Source organism: Capra hircus, chromosome 29 (assembly GCF_001704415.2).
Source record: "Capra hircus breed San Clemente chromosome 29, ASM170441v1, whole genome shotgun sequence".
NCBI classification, from domain to species: domain Eukaryota; kingdom Metazoa; phylum Chordata; class Mammalia; order Artiodactyla; family Bovidae; genus Capra; species Capra hircus.
In genome coordinates, this window is record NC_030836.1 from 40575082 (window position 1) to 40590359 (window position 15278).

The window sequence follows — 15278 nt, forward strand, 5'->3', positions numbered from 1 at the left end:
GGCTTCAGGAAAAGGCCTTGGAGGAGGCTGGCCGTGGGTCTCTGGATCCCGCCACACTGGTGGTAGCAGGGTCTACCCCCTCCACACTCCTGCCACCGGACGGGCCCAGGAGGGGAGGGGTTCAGTTGGGCCCTGGCTCCCGCGCAGGTGGACACCACGGAGCAGCTGAAGAGGATTTCGCGCATGCGGCTGGTGCACTATAGGTACAAGCCGGAGTTTGCCGCCACTGCCGGCATCGAAGCCGCGGCGCCAGAAACGGGTAAAGACCTAGCGGCTGGGAGCTGGCATCTGGTAACCCCGCCCCTGTCCCTGTCCTCTGGAAACTCTGCTTCCAAGAACCCCTTCCCTCGACTCACGGAACCCCGCCCCTGGGATTCCTGGCCCTCTGGGAGACCTGCCCTTTCACCTGGAGCCCCCTGCACTTTGACATTGGAAGTCTGGCACTTGTGGTCCCGGGATCCCTGCTCCTCTGTTCCCTGGATGAATCTTTCCTTTATTCTCCTGGATCTCTGTCCCCTTTCCCTTGTGGTCCTTACTTCTGAGAATCTGCCCCTACCCGCACCTACCCCTCGAAACCCCACACCTTGATCCCTGGAACTGCCATCCCGCTCCAAGGCTCCCTGGATCTCAGATCTCTAGCTCTCAGAATTTTACCCTTACCAGTCCCAGCCCCTGCCTACATTATGGTGCCGTGGGCAGTTTTCCCTCCAACACACACTTGGCTTGTCCCTCCCCAGGTGTCATCGCTCAGGAGGTGAAGGAGATCCTGCCCGAGGCCGTGAAGGACACAGGAGATGTGGTCTTTGCCAATGGGAAAACCATAGAGAACTTCCTGGTGGTGAACAAGGTCTCTGGGTGGGGGAACTGGAAGGAGCCCAAAAGGCAGAAGGGTGGACCAGCTGGAGGGCATTCAGCAGCCCCTCGCACAGAGACAGGGCACTGAAGTGCAGAGAGTTGGAGCATCCTCTCACCCCAGTCTTCTCTCATGCTGCTTCTAGAGCCCCCTTCCCACCCCACAGGGAGAGGGGGAGGTGGGAGATGAGGATTTGGCCCATCTGTGGCTGTGTGATCAAGGGCAAGAGGAACCTCCTGAGAGTCAGCCTCCTCTCCTGCAAAAGGAGGGAAACGCTCGTTACAGCTGAGAACGTCTCTTGGTGTTTTGTTGTTCGGTTGCTCAGTCACATCTGACTCTTTGTGACCCGTGGACTGCAGCACATCAGGCTTCCCTGTCCTTCACCGTCTCCCAGAGTTTGCTCAAATTCATGTCCATTGAGTCGGTGATGCTATCCAGCCATCTCATCCTCTGTCATAGGGTTATGGCAAAGTTTAAACACGTACGTGGTTTGTTGAGGATGATGTTTGTAACTTTCCTGGCATGAGGCTGTGTGCCAGTGAGCATGTCCTAGGTCTTGGCCTCTGCTGAAGTCTCAGACACTGTGTCCATCAGAGGGGGAGATGGAGGCGGGAGGCTCTGAGGACCACAGAGTTCTGTCCATGGGTGGGGAAAGGTGGAGAGATGGGATGGTGTTCAGAGGCAGGAACAGGGAGCTGGGGGAGCTGAGGCTGGACGAGAGGTGAGGCTGGCCTGGGGCTTCGAGGACTCCCTTCTGCTCCCCCATGGGCCCGTGCCTGGGCCTCCCAGGGGCTGACTGTACCCTCGACATTGGCCATCCCCCGCGGCAGGAGCGCATCTTCATGGAGAACGTGGGTGCCGTGAAGGAGCTGTGCAAGCTGACGGACAACCTGGAGACGCGCATCGATGAGCTGGAGCGCTGGAGCCACAAGCTGGCCAAGCTGCGGCGTCTCGACAGCCTCAAGTCCACCGGCAGCTCGGGCGCCTTCAGGTGGGGGCGCGGGCTGGGGGAGGGCCTGACCCCCTTCCCACGGGCACCTCTGACCTGGTCCTCTTGCTGTAGCCATGCAGGGAGCCAGTTCAGCCGGGCGGGCAGCGTCCCCCACAAGAAGAGGCCCCCCAAGGTGGCCAGCAAGGTGAGGGTGGGCAGGATGGGGGGCAGGCTGCACTGGGGCCTCCCCGTCCTCATGGAGCCTTTCCAGCTGGTGCCTCTCCCAGTTCACTGACTAGAAGCACTTCCTCGTCCCTCCCTTCCCAACCCTCTAGCTCCCCCAGCTCCCGGTTCCCCCTCCCTCTCCCTCTGCCCGCTGCGGGGATGGGGAGATGTCCCCCACCTCCAACAGAGCCCATGGTGGCCAAGACTGCGGGCTCCCTAAGTCTGGGCCTTTGTCCCCTTTCCTCTTGGTCCTCAGTCATCGTCTGTGGTCCCAGACCAGGCCTGCATCAGCCAGCGCTTCCTGCAGGGAACCATCGTGGCCCTGGTGGTCGTCATGGCCTTCAGGTGACTGGTCCTCCAGACTCTGGGGGTGGCCGGCTCGGGGCGTCGGGCTGCCTGCAGGCCCAGGCCTCGGGGAGCAGGAGGCCGTGGCCCGGGAGATGAAGTGGCTGAGCTCTCAGAGAAGGAGTGGGGGGCTGCCTCATCCTGTCTCCTCCTCCCCCTGGGACTGGGGAGACCCACATACACCCATCCCTTTGGGAGCCTGTCCCCTGGGACCAAAAGCCACAGGCCCCCATCCTGGGGAGAGGGCGCTGGTCCGTGGCTCCGGCTCTAACGACTGCCCTTTCCTGCGGCTCCCAGCGTGGTGTCCATGTCCACACTGTATGTGCTGAGCCTGCGCACTGAGGAGGATCTGGTGGAAAGTGATGGGTATGTCCTTGGAGGCCTGGCTACCAGCTGTCACCAGGCCAGGTGGGGCTTGGGTGGGCGGCCAGGGTCAGAGGATCCCTGGAAAATGTCTCCTGTAAAGGGGGTTCCACCTCAAGATCTGACCCTGCTGGAGGTTTGTGGGGGGAGCGGTGGTGGGTCAGAAGGCCCCCTGGTTTGGGAGGGAGCAGCTGCTTCGCTGTCCTGCTGAAGCTGGTATTGCTCCCTGGCCTGCTCAGTGCTTCTCCAGGTAGCTGGGCCTCTGCAGGGCCCAGGTCAGAGCAGCGGGTGGGGGAAGGAGGGCCAGGGTGGGGCCTTGGGCTCTTCTGCCCACTGTCACCCTCAGCCCTTGGGCCATCTCTGACCGTGTCTTCTCTCTCTCTCCTCCCCGTGCCTGCCCCCGTTTCCTCTCTGCTACCCCTTAGCTCTTTTGCCGTGTCTACTTCCTGTCTTCTGGCCCTGCTCCGGCCCCAGCACCCTGGGGGGAGCGAGGCCGTGTGCCCATGGTACGTGTCTGGACCAAGCCCTCTCCCCGCTGCCTCCTTTCTGCCTTCCCTGTCCACCTCCTCGCGTCCCTCCCAATTCTCTGCGTCTCCCAGCCCAGGCTCGCCCAGCCCCTCTGAGCTCAGCCCACCCTTCCCCAGCAGGTCCAGCCAGAGCTTTGGGACCACTCAGCTCCGACAGTCCCCTGTGACCACTGGGGTGCTGGGCCCACAGCCCTCTCTGCTGCTGGGTGCGTGCCGGGGGTGGGTTTGCAGGGGGTAGGACGGGGAGCAGTGGGTGTGTCCTGGGCGGGGAGCTGTGCTGACCCCTCCGGCTCATACAGCCTCTGGTTTCCTCAGGTACCACTGGCCCGACCCACTCAGCCCCAGCTCCAGGGCTCCGCACCTTGGACCTCTGCTCTACCCACCCTTGCCCGGTCATTTGCTGCTCCTCGCCCAGCCCCACCCCCTCCACTGACCCTGGTCTGGGCCCCAGCTTTAATCCTGGTCATGGTCTCAGCCCTAGTCCCAGCCCCTCCACCAACCGCTCAGGTATGGCTCACCTGGGGCCCAGGGTTTGGCTTGAGGGGTTCTTGCATGAGGCCTAAGAAAGGCCCCAAAGACCCATTAGTGGGAGGGTTTGATCTCCTGGAACCCAAATAAGGTTCTGGAAAAAGATTGAGACCAAGAGACAGAAGGGAGTGACCTGGAGCCCCGTGGGGCGCTTGAGACAGCTGGATAGGAGGCTGCCCACGCCGTCCTCTCAGCCTGGGCCTGTCTCTCTCCACAGGCCCCAGCCAGATGGCCCTGCTGCCCGTCACCAACATCAGAGCCAAGTCCTGGGGCCTGTCAGCCAATGGCATTGGCTACTTCAAGCATCCAAAGAGCTCGAACCCCATGGCCAGCCCTGTGGTCCCCTTCCCTGGGGGCCAGGGCAAAGCCAAGAATGGCCCCAGCCTCGGTCTCCATGGCCGGGGCCGCCGAGCGGTTCCCGAGCCTGGCCTGAGCCCTGCTCAGCCCACGCAGGCCCGGAGCCAGTCAGGTACCTGCCCGACCCTCTGCCCAGTTCAGCCCATCACTAGACTCCCTGGGTGCAGAGTTGTCAGTCCACATTCACTGAGTATGACTGAGCCCCAGGAATCAGGCCACGCTGATTCTGTAGCCTTGTATCGATGGCCTTGGTTAATCCTCAGAACACTCCCGTGAGAACAGAATCGTCCCCATTGTTCACGCGAGGAGATGGAAACTTGGGTGAAGTGACTTCCTAGGATCATAGTCTGTTAGTGGCAGAGATGGAATTTGATCCTGTGTCTGCCTGGCTCCTTCTGTGTCACCCTACCAGGGCAAGGAGGGTGCTGTGGTCCCCCCCCCGCCAGTTTTCCAAACCTCAAACTTTTGGTTTTAGCAAAGCTAGAGAACCCTTTGCTGTATTCATTTTCAAACTGGGTGTCTCTGAACTTCCCCCACCCTCCACCCCAGGCTGCCTAGGAGGTGGAAGGGGAGGCTGAGAACCTTGCTGGTTTCAACCAGGCACCTCTGGCTCTAGGTACTGGGCCTCCTCATCAACTTTCATTTGATGGGTTTTGTGGCTTAAAGAAAAAAAAAAAAAAAGCTTTGAAACTGCTTTGCTGAGATTGAAGTTCAAAGTGATGGGGAAACCCCACGAGGTAGATGCTCACCAGGCACTATTTCCTGGGTCCCTGCTCTATGGCTGGCTCTGTACAGGGCACCCGGGGGTGATGGAGACAGATGAGCCCTGCCCCCGAGGGCTTACAGACACGAACAGCAGTGTGGCAAGGCTCCCCTCACCTGTCCTGAGGGGACACAGAGGTGGCTTGGCGACTAGGGAGAGCACGGAATCTGAACTGAGGTGGGGATTCATCAGGGGAGGTATCCCTGAAGGAGGTGACATGGAAGTTGAGTCTCTGAAGGACAGCGGGGCCCTGACTTGTGTGTGGGAACACTCCTACCACGGTTGATCTTAAGCTACCAACTTGACATCCCTGAGCCCCAAGTTGGGGAGAAATGTGTGCAGTCAGGAGCAGAGTGCTAAAGAGTGGGCTCCTGGATGCTCCTGGCTGGGGGTGTGGAAGACCCATCCCTGCCCCTGAGTGTTCTGGGTCCGTCAGGGAGGCAGACCTCGGGCTCATGGGAACTGGGGAGTCCTGGGGCTGCTGGGGAAGGTGGTGGTGTGACCTCAGTCCAAGTGGGAGCTGGAAAGAATAACCTGAAATTTATTCACGCTAAAGTGTGAATGACTGATCCAAGTCAGACAAGGGAAGATGTGACTCCTCCTCATTTGTATCCTGACTTGTCACCCTCCTTCCTGCCCCAACGGCCTCTCTCCTTGCAGACCCAGTGCCATTCCTGACCTCCATCCAGGTGCTGGAGAATTCGATGCCCATTACTTCCCAGTACTGTGCTTCAGAGGATGCCTGCAGGTGGGTTTGGCTGCCTCCCTACACCCCTACTAGGACAGGTTCCTTCAGGTGACATGAGGCCAGAGGGACAAGATCTTGCTCCCCTCAGGGAGGAAGTTCCCTTACAAGGCAGGGCAGCCCCTTCCAGGCCCTCGAAGGGCTCCCCTCTAGTCTAGGGGCTGAGGAATTGATGGGTGTTAGGGGTGGGATGGCAGGGTGCCCTTAAGCTGAGGAGCCAGCTTGGCCCTTTCAGGCCTGGAAACGTCACCTACCACATCCCTGTTAGCAGCAGCACCCCCTTGCACCTCCGCCTGACCCTGCAGATGAAGTGAGTGCTGGCATGGGGGATGGGGGCGTGGTGGTCCTGGTGACCTGGGGGCGGTGGGGGGCAGCTGAGGGGGCTGCTGGCTCTCCTGCCCGCTCCGTGCTTCACTGGCTGTGTGACCCAGCAGTTCCGGGCCTCAGTTCCTCATCTGTGAAATGGGCTGTGAAGAGCGTGTGGGATGGGGGATGGGAAGGGGTTTGTAGCCATCGAGGGCCTTGATGGCCACGCCTCGTCGACTGGCCGAGAGGATTCAGTGGCTGGTTTCTGTGGGGAGAGGGAGGCCGAGTGGAGGGCTGGCTGGGAGGGGGCTGGGGTGGAGAGCTCGGAATCCCAATTCCCCGCTGACTGGGCCTTCCCCAGCTCCTCGTCCCCCGTGTCCGTGGTGCTGTGCAGCCTGATGTCAAAGGAGGAGCCGTGTGAAGAGGGGGGAATTCTACAGAGCCTTCATGCCCACCAGGACACTCAGGTAGGAGGCGACTCCAGCCAGCCTGGAGCTTCTTCTCCCCGGCACAACTGAGCCCCCAAGTAGGCGAGGAGCGGGAGCCAGGGTTAGAGCAAAGGCGTCTCCACAAGGGACCCTTTGGGACCTGGGCCTTTGTGCCCCACGGAGGGGGTGTGCATGCACCCCTCCATGGCGAGTGTCTCCCGGCCCTGCCCTGCCCAAGGCCTAGCCTGGGGTGAGCACAATGGAGGAGACAGAGGGCGTCCTGGGAGCCCGGCAGGGAGAGCTGACCTTGTCGGGTCGCAGGGTCAGGACGCCTGCCTGCAGGTCATGCTTGATTAAGACGAGACCTGAAGGACGATGTGGGATCAGCAGGGGAAAGGAAAGGGGACAGTGTCCCAGGAGTCGGGGAACAGCATGTACAGCGGCCGGGCCACCAGGGCGGGCATGGTGTGCCGGCAGAGTTGGAAGCACGGTGAGGGTCGTGCCTCAGAGGAGCCGGGAAGGAGGCTGGACCTCAGGCTTGGGGCGGGTGGGGGGGGGGGCGGTGACTCGGTCCCATCTGTGACTTTGGAAGGTCTTGGGCTGCATGGAGGGGGCTGCCTCGTGGTCTGGGAACCAGGCAGTTGGGACCCAGTCACCATCCGGCTCCTCTCTGGCCACATGACGCTCAGCACAAGTTAAGGCAGTTTCTCCTCGCCGACTCGTGTGTTTATTCAATCAATATTTCTCGGGGCCTCCCCTGTCCCCGGCCCTGGGCTGGGCCCAGCTGAGGAGAGCCGGACATGGAGTAAAAAAAGACCTCGCCTTCCAAGAACGCAGTCCCTCACCAACGAGAAAAGAGGTGCAGAAGTAGCTGGCGTAGAGGATGGAGTGCTGAGAGCCCTAAAGAGGCTCGGGCCCCAGGGCCCGGCAGACAGGGGAGAGCAGAGGGGTGAGCCCCAGCTCGGCCACATGTCGCCGTGGGAGTTTAGGCAGATATCAGCAGTGTCCTCATCCGTAAGCAGCACCTCAGCGGCGTGTAGCCAGGATGAGCTTAGGGAGGCGCTCCCATGGGCCCGGAGCACCGTGGTGAGAGGAAAGGCAGTGAGACGGGAGGCCGGGGGCCCTCAGTGCCGGGCAGAGCATGCAGACGGTGGCCCCTGCCGCTCCCCAAAGCAGAACTTGTGCCGTCCAGCCTCTCCCGACTTCTGCTTCTCCCCTCTTGTGGTTCAGCGGGTAAAGAATCCGCCTGCAATGTGGGAGACCTGGGTTTGATCCCTGGGTTGGGAAGGTCCCCTGGAGAAGGGAAAGGCTTCCCACTCCAGTATTCTGGCCTGGAGAATTCCTTGGACTGTATAGTCCACGGGGTCACGGAGTTGGACACGGCCGAGCGACTTGCACTTTCCTTTGAAATACCTGCTAGAGAGCCCGGGGCTGCGATGGCCCTGGCGAGGGATGCGGGTTGGGACCGGCTGGGGGTGGGGGCCGTGCCGCTGTCCTGACCCCTCTCCCCCTCCCTCCCCAGGGCACCTCCCACCAGTGGCCAGTAACCATCCTGTCCTTCCGCAGATTCACCTACCACTTCCGGGTGGCATTGCTGGTGAGCAGGGCACCCCGCCTCCCTGAGACATTTAGTGTGGGGCTTGGGGGAGAAGTGGGCGAGGGGCGTTGAAAAGCGCACAGTGGGACCTGGGGCAGAGTCAGGCGATGACGTCAGCAGGGGACTGCCTCCTGCCCGACCCTGGAGCCACTTCTCAGGTTCCCCCTGCCCTTCCACCCAGGGTCAGGCCAACTGCAGCGCGGAGGCCCCGGTCCAGCCGGCCACGGACTACTACTTCCACTTCTACCGCCTGTGTGACTGAGCTGCCCTCTGGAGGCAGTGCCACACCAGGGCCCGGGAGTTCCCGGGCGCCCCTGCCACACTGGATGAAATGGTGTTACACTGGAGCCCGCCGCTGGCACTTCTTTGGAGACTGAGCTGGCCTGGCCCTCCCCATGCCTGGTGAAACTGGAAGTCCTCACACTGGAGCTGCTGTTCCCGCTGGCAGCACCCCCACACCACGGACAGAGCTAGAGAGAGACCTGCCGGGCCCAATTCACGTCCATCCAGACATGGCCGATGCAGGCCTGGTGATGTCAGGTGCCCCAGAGGCGGGGGAAGCTGTGACTCTGTCCAGAGCCCACCCTCCCCGCCTCCCCTTCTGCCACTGGGAGCCGTCCCTCTTTGGGGAGAGGACCTGTCCGCCTTTGGTACTGGCGGGGACTTGGCACGAGCCCTCAGAGACCTGGCCGAGTCAAGAGTCGATGGAGGGAGGACAGCCCTCTCTCAAAGTTGCTCCCTGGGGAGGGTTAGGGAGCAGACGTTTTAGGGTTTGACTGTTACTGGACTCGGACTTCTAAGCTTTAAGCGTGGTCCAGGAGGTCTCTTCTCCCTGGAAGAGCTTGGCTCCAAGAGCTCCCAGGGCAGCTGAAGCCAGCCCTGGCTGGGCTGGCGATTGACCATGTGCCTTCTATACACTCAGTGCCTGGCTGAACCAGGGGCGGGGCCGGTGGGCCAGGTAAGCCTTGGATCCTAGAACCTGGAGTATCCCAAAGGGAAGTTCCCTGTGCAGTCACACAGCCTGGGCTCCAGGGAGCTTCCACTGGTCTGAGCAGAGGAGCAGGAATCCCTGCAAGGCAGCAGGCTGGTCTTGGCTGGTGGATGAGTGGATGCAAATAGCTTTTGCTGTTATTAATGAAGTAATTACTAAAATGCACTTAACCCAGGGCAGGAGTAAAATGGAGATGGAGAGTCCCGAGTGGGCCAGAGCTCTGGCGGACTCTTGAAAGGCAGGGCCCTGGCTCTGATCCGCCCCTGGGAGCCTTGAGACACCCTCCCCACTCCGACCAACAGAACGGGCCTCTCCCCCCTCTCCTGTCTGCTGGTGGCCTCACCTTCCCAGGTCAAGGGCCCCATGCTGGGCTCGGCCTGCCAGGCTGGGGGCCCTGTGCTCAGCAGTAGGCCCCAGTTCTGCCCATCCTCTCTGGAGCAGAGCAGTGGGTTTGGGTTACTGAAGTCTTATCTCAAATGCCAACATTAACCTTTCTTAGTGGGTATCTAGAGCCTTCTGAGGCCATAGCCAGGCTTATGGAAGGACTGGAAATCACCGTGCAGTGTCTGCCGAGGGTTCAGAAATGTGGACGGAACTGCCGTCCTCGCCTGGTGATGTTCTGCCGCCTCTTTGGGAGCCAGGCCTTGCCCCTCCTGCCTCTCGTTCTCAGCTTTGAGTGGGAGCCTTTCAGGGGAGACCTGAATCCTAAAGAAGCCTAGGAACCATGGGCCCCATTCTGCTACAGACATGTGCACTTGTCCACACTGGCGAGATGGGGGGTAGCCAGGATACTGCACCTCCCAGCCCCTCCACAGTGAGATTCCACACCCTTCTTCTGACATAGGAATTAGACGGTTCCCCACACCACTGCTTCCCTGGTAGCTCAGCTGGTAAAGAATCCGCCTGCAATGCAGGAGACACCCCCCCCCCCCGCCCCCCACCGTTCGATTCCTGGGTCAGGAAGGTCTGCTGGGAAAGGGATAGCTACCCACTCCAGTATTCTTGGGCTTCCCTGGTGGCTCAGCTAGTAAAGAATCCACCTGCTATGTGGGAGACCTGGGTTCAATCCCTGGGTTTAGAAGATGCCCTGGAGAAGGGAATGGCTACCCACCCCAGGATTCTGGCCTGGAGAAGTCCTTGGACTATATAGTCCATGGGATCAGTCGGGTACGACTGAGCAACTTTCAGTTCACCACACCACACAGGTGGCTGAGCCTTACTTAGCACTACTGTTCTTCCCCCCACTGCGGGAACCCTCCCTAAATGCCGTGAACCTGCCGAGCCTTGCCCCTTGTGGCAGGATTCTGGGGCTTCCTCAGTGGGGCTGCAGGTTTCTTGGACCACAGCCCCTTAACTGGAGTTAAAGTGCTTAAACTGGAAAGTGACCCTCCACTGCCCCCTGGAGCCACTTGGACACAGCATTGCCCCAATCTGGTTAGCAGCTGGCTGTTTCCATGCCTGGGGAGGGGTCCTCTGTGTGGAGGCTGGGGCCAAGTGGGGCTCCAAGCTGCTCAAGGTGGGGGGGTGGGTGGGGGGGGGGTCACCCTTGGACCAAAGTTGCCTTAAGCCCAGGGAGGCAAAAGGGTTTCAGGAAAGGCCAGTGGGCCACCTGCTGGAGGCTGACAGCTGCCCAGCAGGTGCTGCTGAGCGGGTGTCTTGGCTCTATCCCCTTCCCGTGGTCCAGCAACCCACCCCTCCCTTCCTCTCTCCCATTTGGCATTTACCCCTGTAGCCATTGGGCTAATCTCCCCAAGCTTCAAGCTGTATATAGGGCCTCTCAATGCACAAGTGCCCCCGTCCACGTTACAGCCTCCAAGAAAGCCTGCATGTGCATAGCGCACCCCCTCCCTCCCACATAACTGCCCCCCGCCACCCTTCCCCTGAGCTGACTCGTATTTATCATATCAACTCTGACTCGAGTGGGCAGAGGGAAGCGGCCCCAGGCCTGCTTGCTTCCTGTCCCCTGTTCTTTTCTGAAATAAATATACGTATATAAATAAATGTATAAATACTGCTTTGTATCTGAGCTTGCTTCCTGTCTTCTTGAAATTGTTCTGGGGCAGGGTGGGGGTGGGGGGAGGATGGGGTCATCTGTGGGGCTAGGACCATTGGAGCCCCTGAGCCTGATAGATGCTCTGTACCCCATTATCCCTTGTAGCTTCAGGCCTGGGAACAGGACGCGGTAGCCCCTCCCACTAGCCACACCCCACGGACCTACTGCTGCCCGGCTTGGGTTAGAAGGAGCCACCTTAGGGACAAGCTGAGTCTTTCAAGGGTCCCTGGCTACACTTAGAGGAGGGGACTGGCCCTGGGACAGACTTCACTGGTGTGGGTTCCTAAGGAAGTTTACTCTAGAAGCCGCAGAAGAGGGCAGGCTCAGTCCCTTCCCGTCCACAGGAAGCCCTCAATTCTAAGGATAAGACAGTCCCCACATTTCCCTCCTAGGCAGAGTGCAGGGCTTCCCAGCCACAGGAACCATCTGGGAGGCAGCAGAGACACAGGAAGGGGAGGGACTGGAGAACCATGGGTCCCAGCACCAGACAGGATGTCACATCTGCCTTTATTGTAGCAACAGGTGGGAAACTTCCAGCCACAGTAAAAAAAAAAAAAAAAAAAAAAAAATTTAATTTACAAAAGTAGGGATTCCGTGAAGCTGCCCGGTTGGAACCTGAAAGAGAAGGGTATCAGAATGAGAGCAGGGACCCATCTTTCCATCAGCTTCCTTCCACTAAGTGACTAGACATCAGTCAAAATTTATCTCAATGACTGAGAACGCTGAAACCAACTAAAATGGAACTCCTGGCAGCAAGTCCCGGATCCTGGCCCCCTGCCTGGCCACTTGCCACTGGCTCCCCGGCCCCTGCGTGTGCTGTGTAAGAACACAGAGGTGGAACCACATGAAGCTGCGCCCACAGCCCAAGGCAGCACATTCCAGTGCCAGGCCCGGGTCAGACCACGCGGAGACCTCAGATCTGACCTCAGGTCCCCCTCGGCTCAGAGTCCCACCAGGGGGCAGGGAAAGAAGTCCATGTGACTGGCGTCCTTGTCCTTTCTGCCTAGTTTGTCTCCATTAGCTAAGGGGTCACGCAGGCCCGAGGACCCTGATGTGGGTGAGGGGCGGTATCTCCAGCGTCCCACCCTGTCACCGCTCTTACCCTTGGGAGCTCATATGTAGATGCCGACCCAGAGCAGCAGGAAGAGGACTCCAAAGCCCATGAAGAGTGAGGCCACCAGGGAGATGAGGAGCTCTTTGTAGATATCCCGGGTGTACTTGGTGGATGTGACCTCATAACTGGCAGGGTGATTAAGGAGAAGCAAAGGGGTGGACTATGCAGGGCAGGGAACCCGGCCAGGGCATCTCTGGGAGAAAGGCATGGGCTGAGAGCCTTCCAGGAGGCTGGTCTGGCTCCGTGCAGCTGGGCAGAGGGGTCCAGGAGATGACCTAGACCCTGGTGCTCCTACTGTTGGGGCCAGTGTGAGGAAAGAAGGAGAGACTGCATCTTGAAGCCTGTCATCCTTCTTAAAGACAGGATGTGAACCCTGCCCAAGAAGTGAGGAAACCACTGCTAGTGTAAACCAGGTCTGGAGACCTCCCTCCCCACAGACGGCACACGGAGATGACAGTTAGGTCAGGCTACCCCTGTGAGATTAACCATGAAGACATCCCCCCTTGATGTATAATCATTGTCTGCCTCCCCTCCCACCAACCTTAATTGTTTGTTCTCCTAGCACCTACTTGTAAAACTCAATCATGTACAACAAAGGGATTGCTAACACGTAACCAGTCAAGTAGTGGGGGGTATAAAGCCGGGGCTCTCAGAAACATCAGGGTCCTTGTTGGGAACTGATTCCCCTTGAACCTTCTGGAGTAATAAACTGTACTGCACTGTCTTGAGTGTCCTCCAAGGTGTGCTTTGCAACTCCAGATTCCACAACACCCTTCAACCACCCAAGGTCACATAGCTAATGAGCAACAAAGCTGGGACTAGCCCTCTGATCTCCTGACACCTGAGTATATCACTCCTATAACACTTTTCAACTTCAGGTCCCTGTGCCCAGCCTCCACTCCAGCCAGGACCTCCGCTCACTATGAAACCTGAAGAGCAAACTAAGCTCACCTGAACTTGGAAAATTCTAAGGCCACAGCCTGACTTTGGATGTCAATGGCCCTTAGCCCTTCACTGCCTGACTGTCCTGCTTCCCCACGCCAGAACAAAAGTGGCTGGGTGCATGTACCCAGTGTAGTTCCCCACTCCAGTTCCCACATCACTAACTCTGGCCCACTGGCTGCTCAATCAAAGGATACACGAAGAACCAGGCGGTGAAGAACATGCCAATGGCCAGCAGCACAACGGTCAGGTGGGGAAAGACAGCCGGGTTCACGGGGCTGGTGTATCTGCTCATGGCCTCAAGTTCCTAGGGAAAGGTATGAGATCAGAGCCACCAAAGAATCCCAAGACTTCAACCTGCGAGGACTACGAGGTTATCGGAGCCTCATGCTGCTGTGACTGCAAGAAGCTTATTTCAGCCTGGGAGACAGGGACATCCTTCCTGGTTCCTTTGACAGGACTACTGTCAAATGATACCTTTTGGGAATGACAACGATTATGATGACATCTTAAACTAAGGTGGCACTTTGTCTTTTCAGTAGGAGATGAGAAGGGCAGCTAAGAGTCAGAGGCTGAGACACACAAGGGGACTGATTAGCTACAGATCAATAGTCCTTAACATTTTTTTTTTTTTGGCTGCACCATGCAGTTTGTGGGATTTTAGTTTCCTGACCAGGGAATCGAACCTGCGTTCCCTGCATTGAAAGCGCAGAGTCTTAACCAATCGACTGCCAGGGAAGTCTGGTCCTTAACATTGTCTGAGGCCACTAATCATCATGGGGGGAAAAAAAAAAAAAACCATGATGAAAGGTCTGGACTCTGCCTGGGACAAATCACATACGAGAAAAAATTTGTGGGAGGGGTGAGTCCCTTCACTGTTCACCTGAAACTATCATAACATTTTTCTTTAATTGGTTATACCCCAATACAAAATAAAGTGCTTTTTTTTTTTAAAAAAAAAGAAAAAGTTTGCTTATGATTTTAGGAGCTTTATGGACCCATGTCTATAGACACCAAGCTCAGAATCCCCACTGACAGGCAGACTCTGAACTGGTACCCAGGCCTCAACTTCTAATTCTCTATTCTTCCCACTACACAATTAAGGAATCTTGGGATCTGCAAACAAAAGAAGCAAGCCAAAATTCTGACTCTATTAAATACCATGAATCTCAGTAAGTGATTATAATCTGTCTCTCACAAGGTTGATGTATGATTTAAGACAAACGTCATAGCATCTAACTCACTGCCTGGCATAGAGTAGTTGCTCAATAGGTGTTTGTTTCCTTCCCAAAGTTATAGGGAAGATCATGAGCTAATGCTTGTGAAAGAGGGCTGAAAAAGTAAAGTTCCGTACAAATGTTAATTTCCATTGTCACCCAGCAGCCAATGTTTAAATCCAGAACATAACAACTCTAGACAAGTAAACTGAGCCCATTGTTCTAAGAGACGCTGGAATTCAAATCAGTAAACATTTATGCCCCCCCCCCATTAACGATAAAGACAATCGCTGCCATTGACGGAGCCTCCAATTGCAGGCCCCGTGTTTGGCACTGGGAATACAAAGATGAATAGACATCATCCCAGGGCTAGAGGCACGTCAGATGGTGGTCACTAGGAGGCGTGGCAGATAACAAAGAAGTCCATGACACGTGGCAAGAGGGCTGCACACAGGTTGTGGGGGCTCCCAGGGCAGAAGGGGCAAATGCCCGAGACAGTTGGAAGTGCTTCACCAAGAAGGTGACTTTTGCCCAGGGCTGGGTAGTATGAGTACGAGTTTCGCAGCAGGGAGAAACTTGTCAGACAGAGGTAACAGTTTGACCACAGGTAACAGAGCTAAATGCTGGAAGGTATTAAAAAAATGCACCCACACTCCTCATCCTTACAAATCGCGAGATCAGAAGCCCAGTGCGATCAAAACCTTACCTAAGGAGTCAGCCCCTTCCCCGCCCCTCAGTCCAAATCGAAGGATCCAGGGTCCTCCCGCCCTCTAGACCTCGGGCACCTGACGCCTCTGTGAGAGAAAAAGGCACAGGACGGACCCCGGGGGTCCCCAGAGCCCTGTCCCGAACTTCCCTCAACCCTCTCACCATTTTGCCGGGTACAGGATAATCCGCCACTCTGCTACCGGAAGAACACGTAGGCAGGAGCAGGCGCGCTGTTCAACCGGAAGGGGAAATGCAGTCACGTGGATGGCATTGTGGGGCTTGTAG

The 15278-nt window shown here is 57.9% G+C and overlaps 2 protein-coding genes across 8 annotated transcripts in view; one reads left to right on the top strand and one right to left on the bottom strand.

Annotated features, from left to right (window-relative positions):
- MYRF (myelin regulatory factor) overlaps nucleotides 1–9107 on the top strand; it is a 32649-nt gene extending 23542 nt beyond the window's left edge. For 3 of the 7 annotated variants that reach the window (XM_018043433.1, XM_018043439.1, XM_018043440.1), the window contains 15 exons: nucleotides 148–259; nucleotides 738–847; nucleotides 1684–1844; nucleotides 1917–1989; nucleotides 2266–2354; nucleotides 2652–2720; nucleotides 3143–3223; nucleotides 3362–3450; nucleotides 3560–3751; nucleotides 3990–4241; nucleotides 5553–5640; nucleotides 5873–5947; nucleotides 6305–6410; nucleotides 7894–7968; nucleotides 8150–9107. In XM_018043433.1, the coding sequence (XP_017898922.1) occupies nucleotides 148–259; nucleotides 738–847; nucleotides 1684–1844; nucleotides 1917–1989; nucleotides 2266–2354; nucleotides 2652–2720; nucleotides 3143–3223; nucleotides 3362–3450; nucleotides 3560–3751; nucleotides 3990–4241; nucleotides 5553–5640; nucleotides 5873–5947; nucleotides 6305–6410; nucleotides 7894–7968; nucleotides 8150–8230 (1653 nt within the window). In that variant the 3' untranslated portion in view covers nucleotides 8231–9107. The remainder of the gene's footprint in view (nucleotides 1–147; nucleotides 260–737; nucleotides 848–1683; nucleotides 1845–1916; nucleotides 1990–2265; nucleotides 2355–2651; nucleotides 2721–3142; nucleotides 3224–3361; nucleotides 3451–3559; nucleotides 3752–3989; nucleotides 4242–5552; nucleotides 5641–5872; nucleotides 5948–6304; nucleotides 6411–7893; nucleotides 7969–8149) is intronic. The other 4 variants (XM_018043434.1, XM_018043435.1, XM_018043436.1 and 1 more) reach the window with 4 other exon arrangements.
- On the bottom strand, nucleotides 11500–15239 carry TMEM258 (transmembrane protein 258). Its single transcript, XM_005699763.2, has 4 exons — nucleotides 15156–15239; nucleotides 13266–13375; nucleotides 12115–12251; nucleotides 11500–11627 (listed from the first exon to the last, which is right to left on the bottom strand). The coding sequence occupies exons 1-3, from the start codon at nucleotides 15156–15158 to the stop codon at nucleotides 12125–12127; spliced, it is 240 nt and encodes a 79-aa protein (XP_005699820.1). The 5' UTR covers nucleotides 15159–15239; the 3' UTR covers nucleotides 11500–11627; nucleotides 12115–12124.

Excerpts from the sequence above, each read along its gene's own strand:
- TMEM258 (XM_005699763.2), bottom strand. Across the intron at positions 12,252-13,265 it reads TTCACCGCCTGGTTCTTCGT|TTATGAGGTCACATCCACCA; the intron begins GTATCCTTTGAT and ends TCACCCTGCCAG.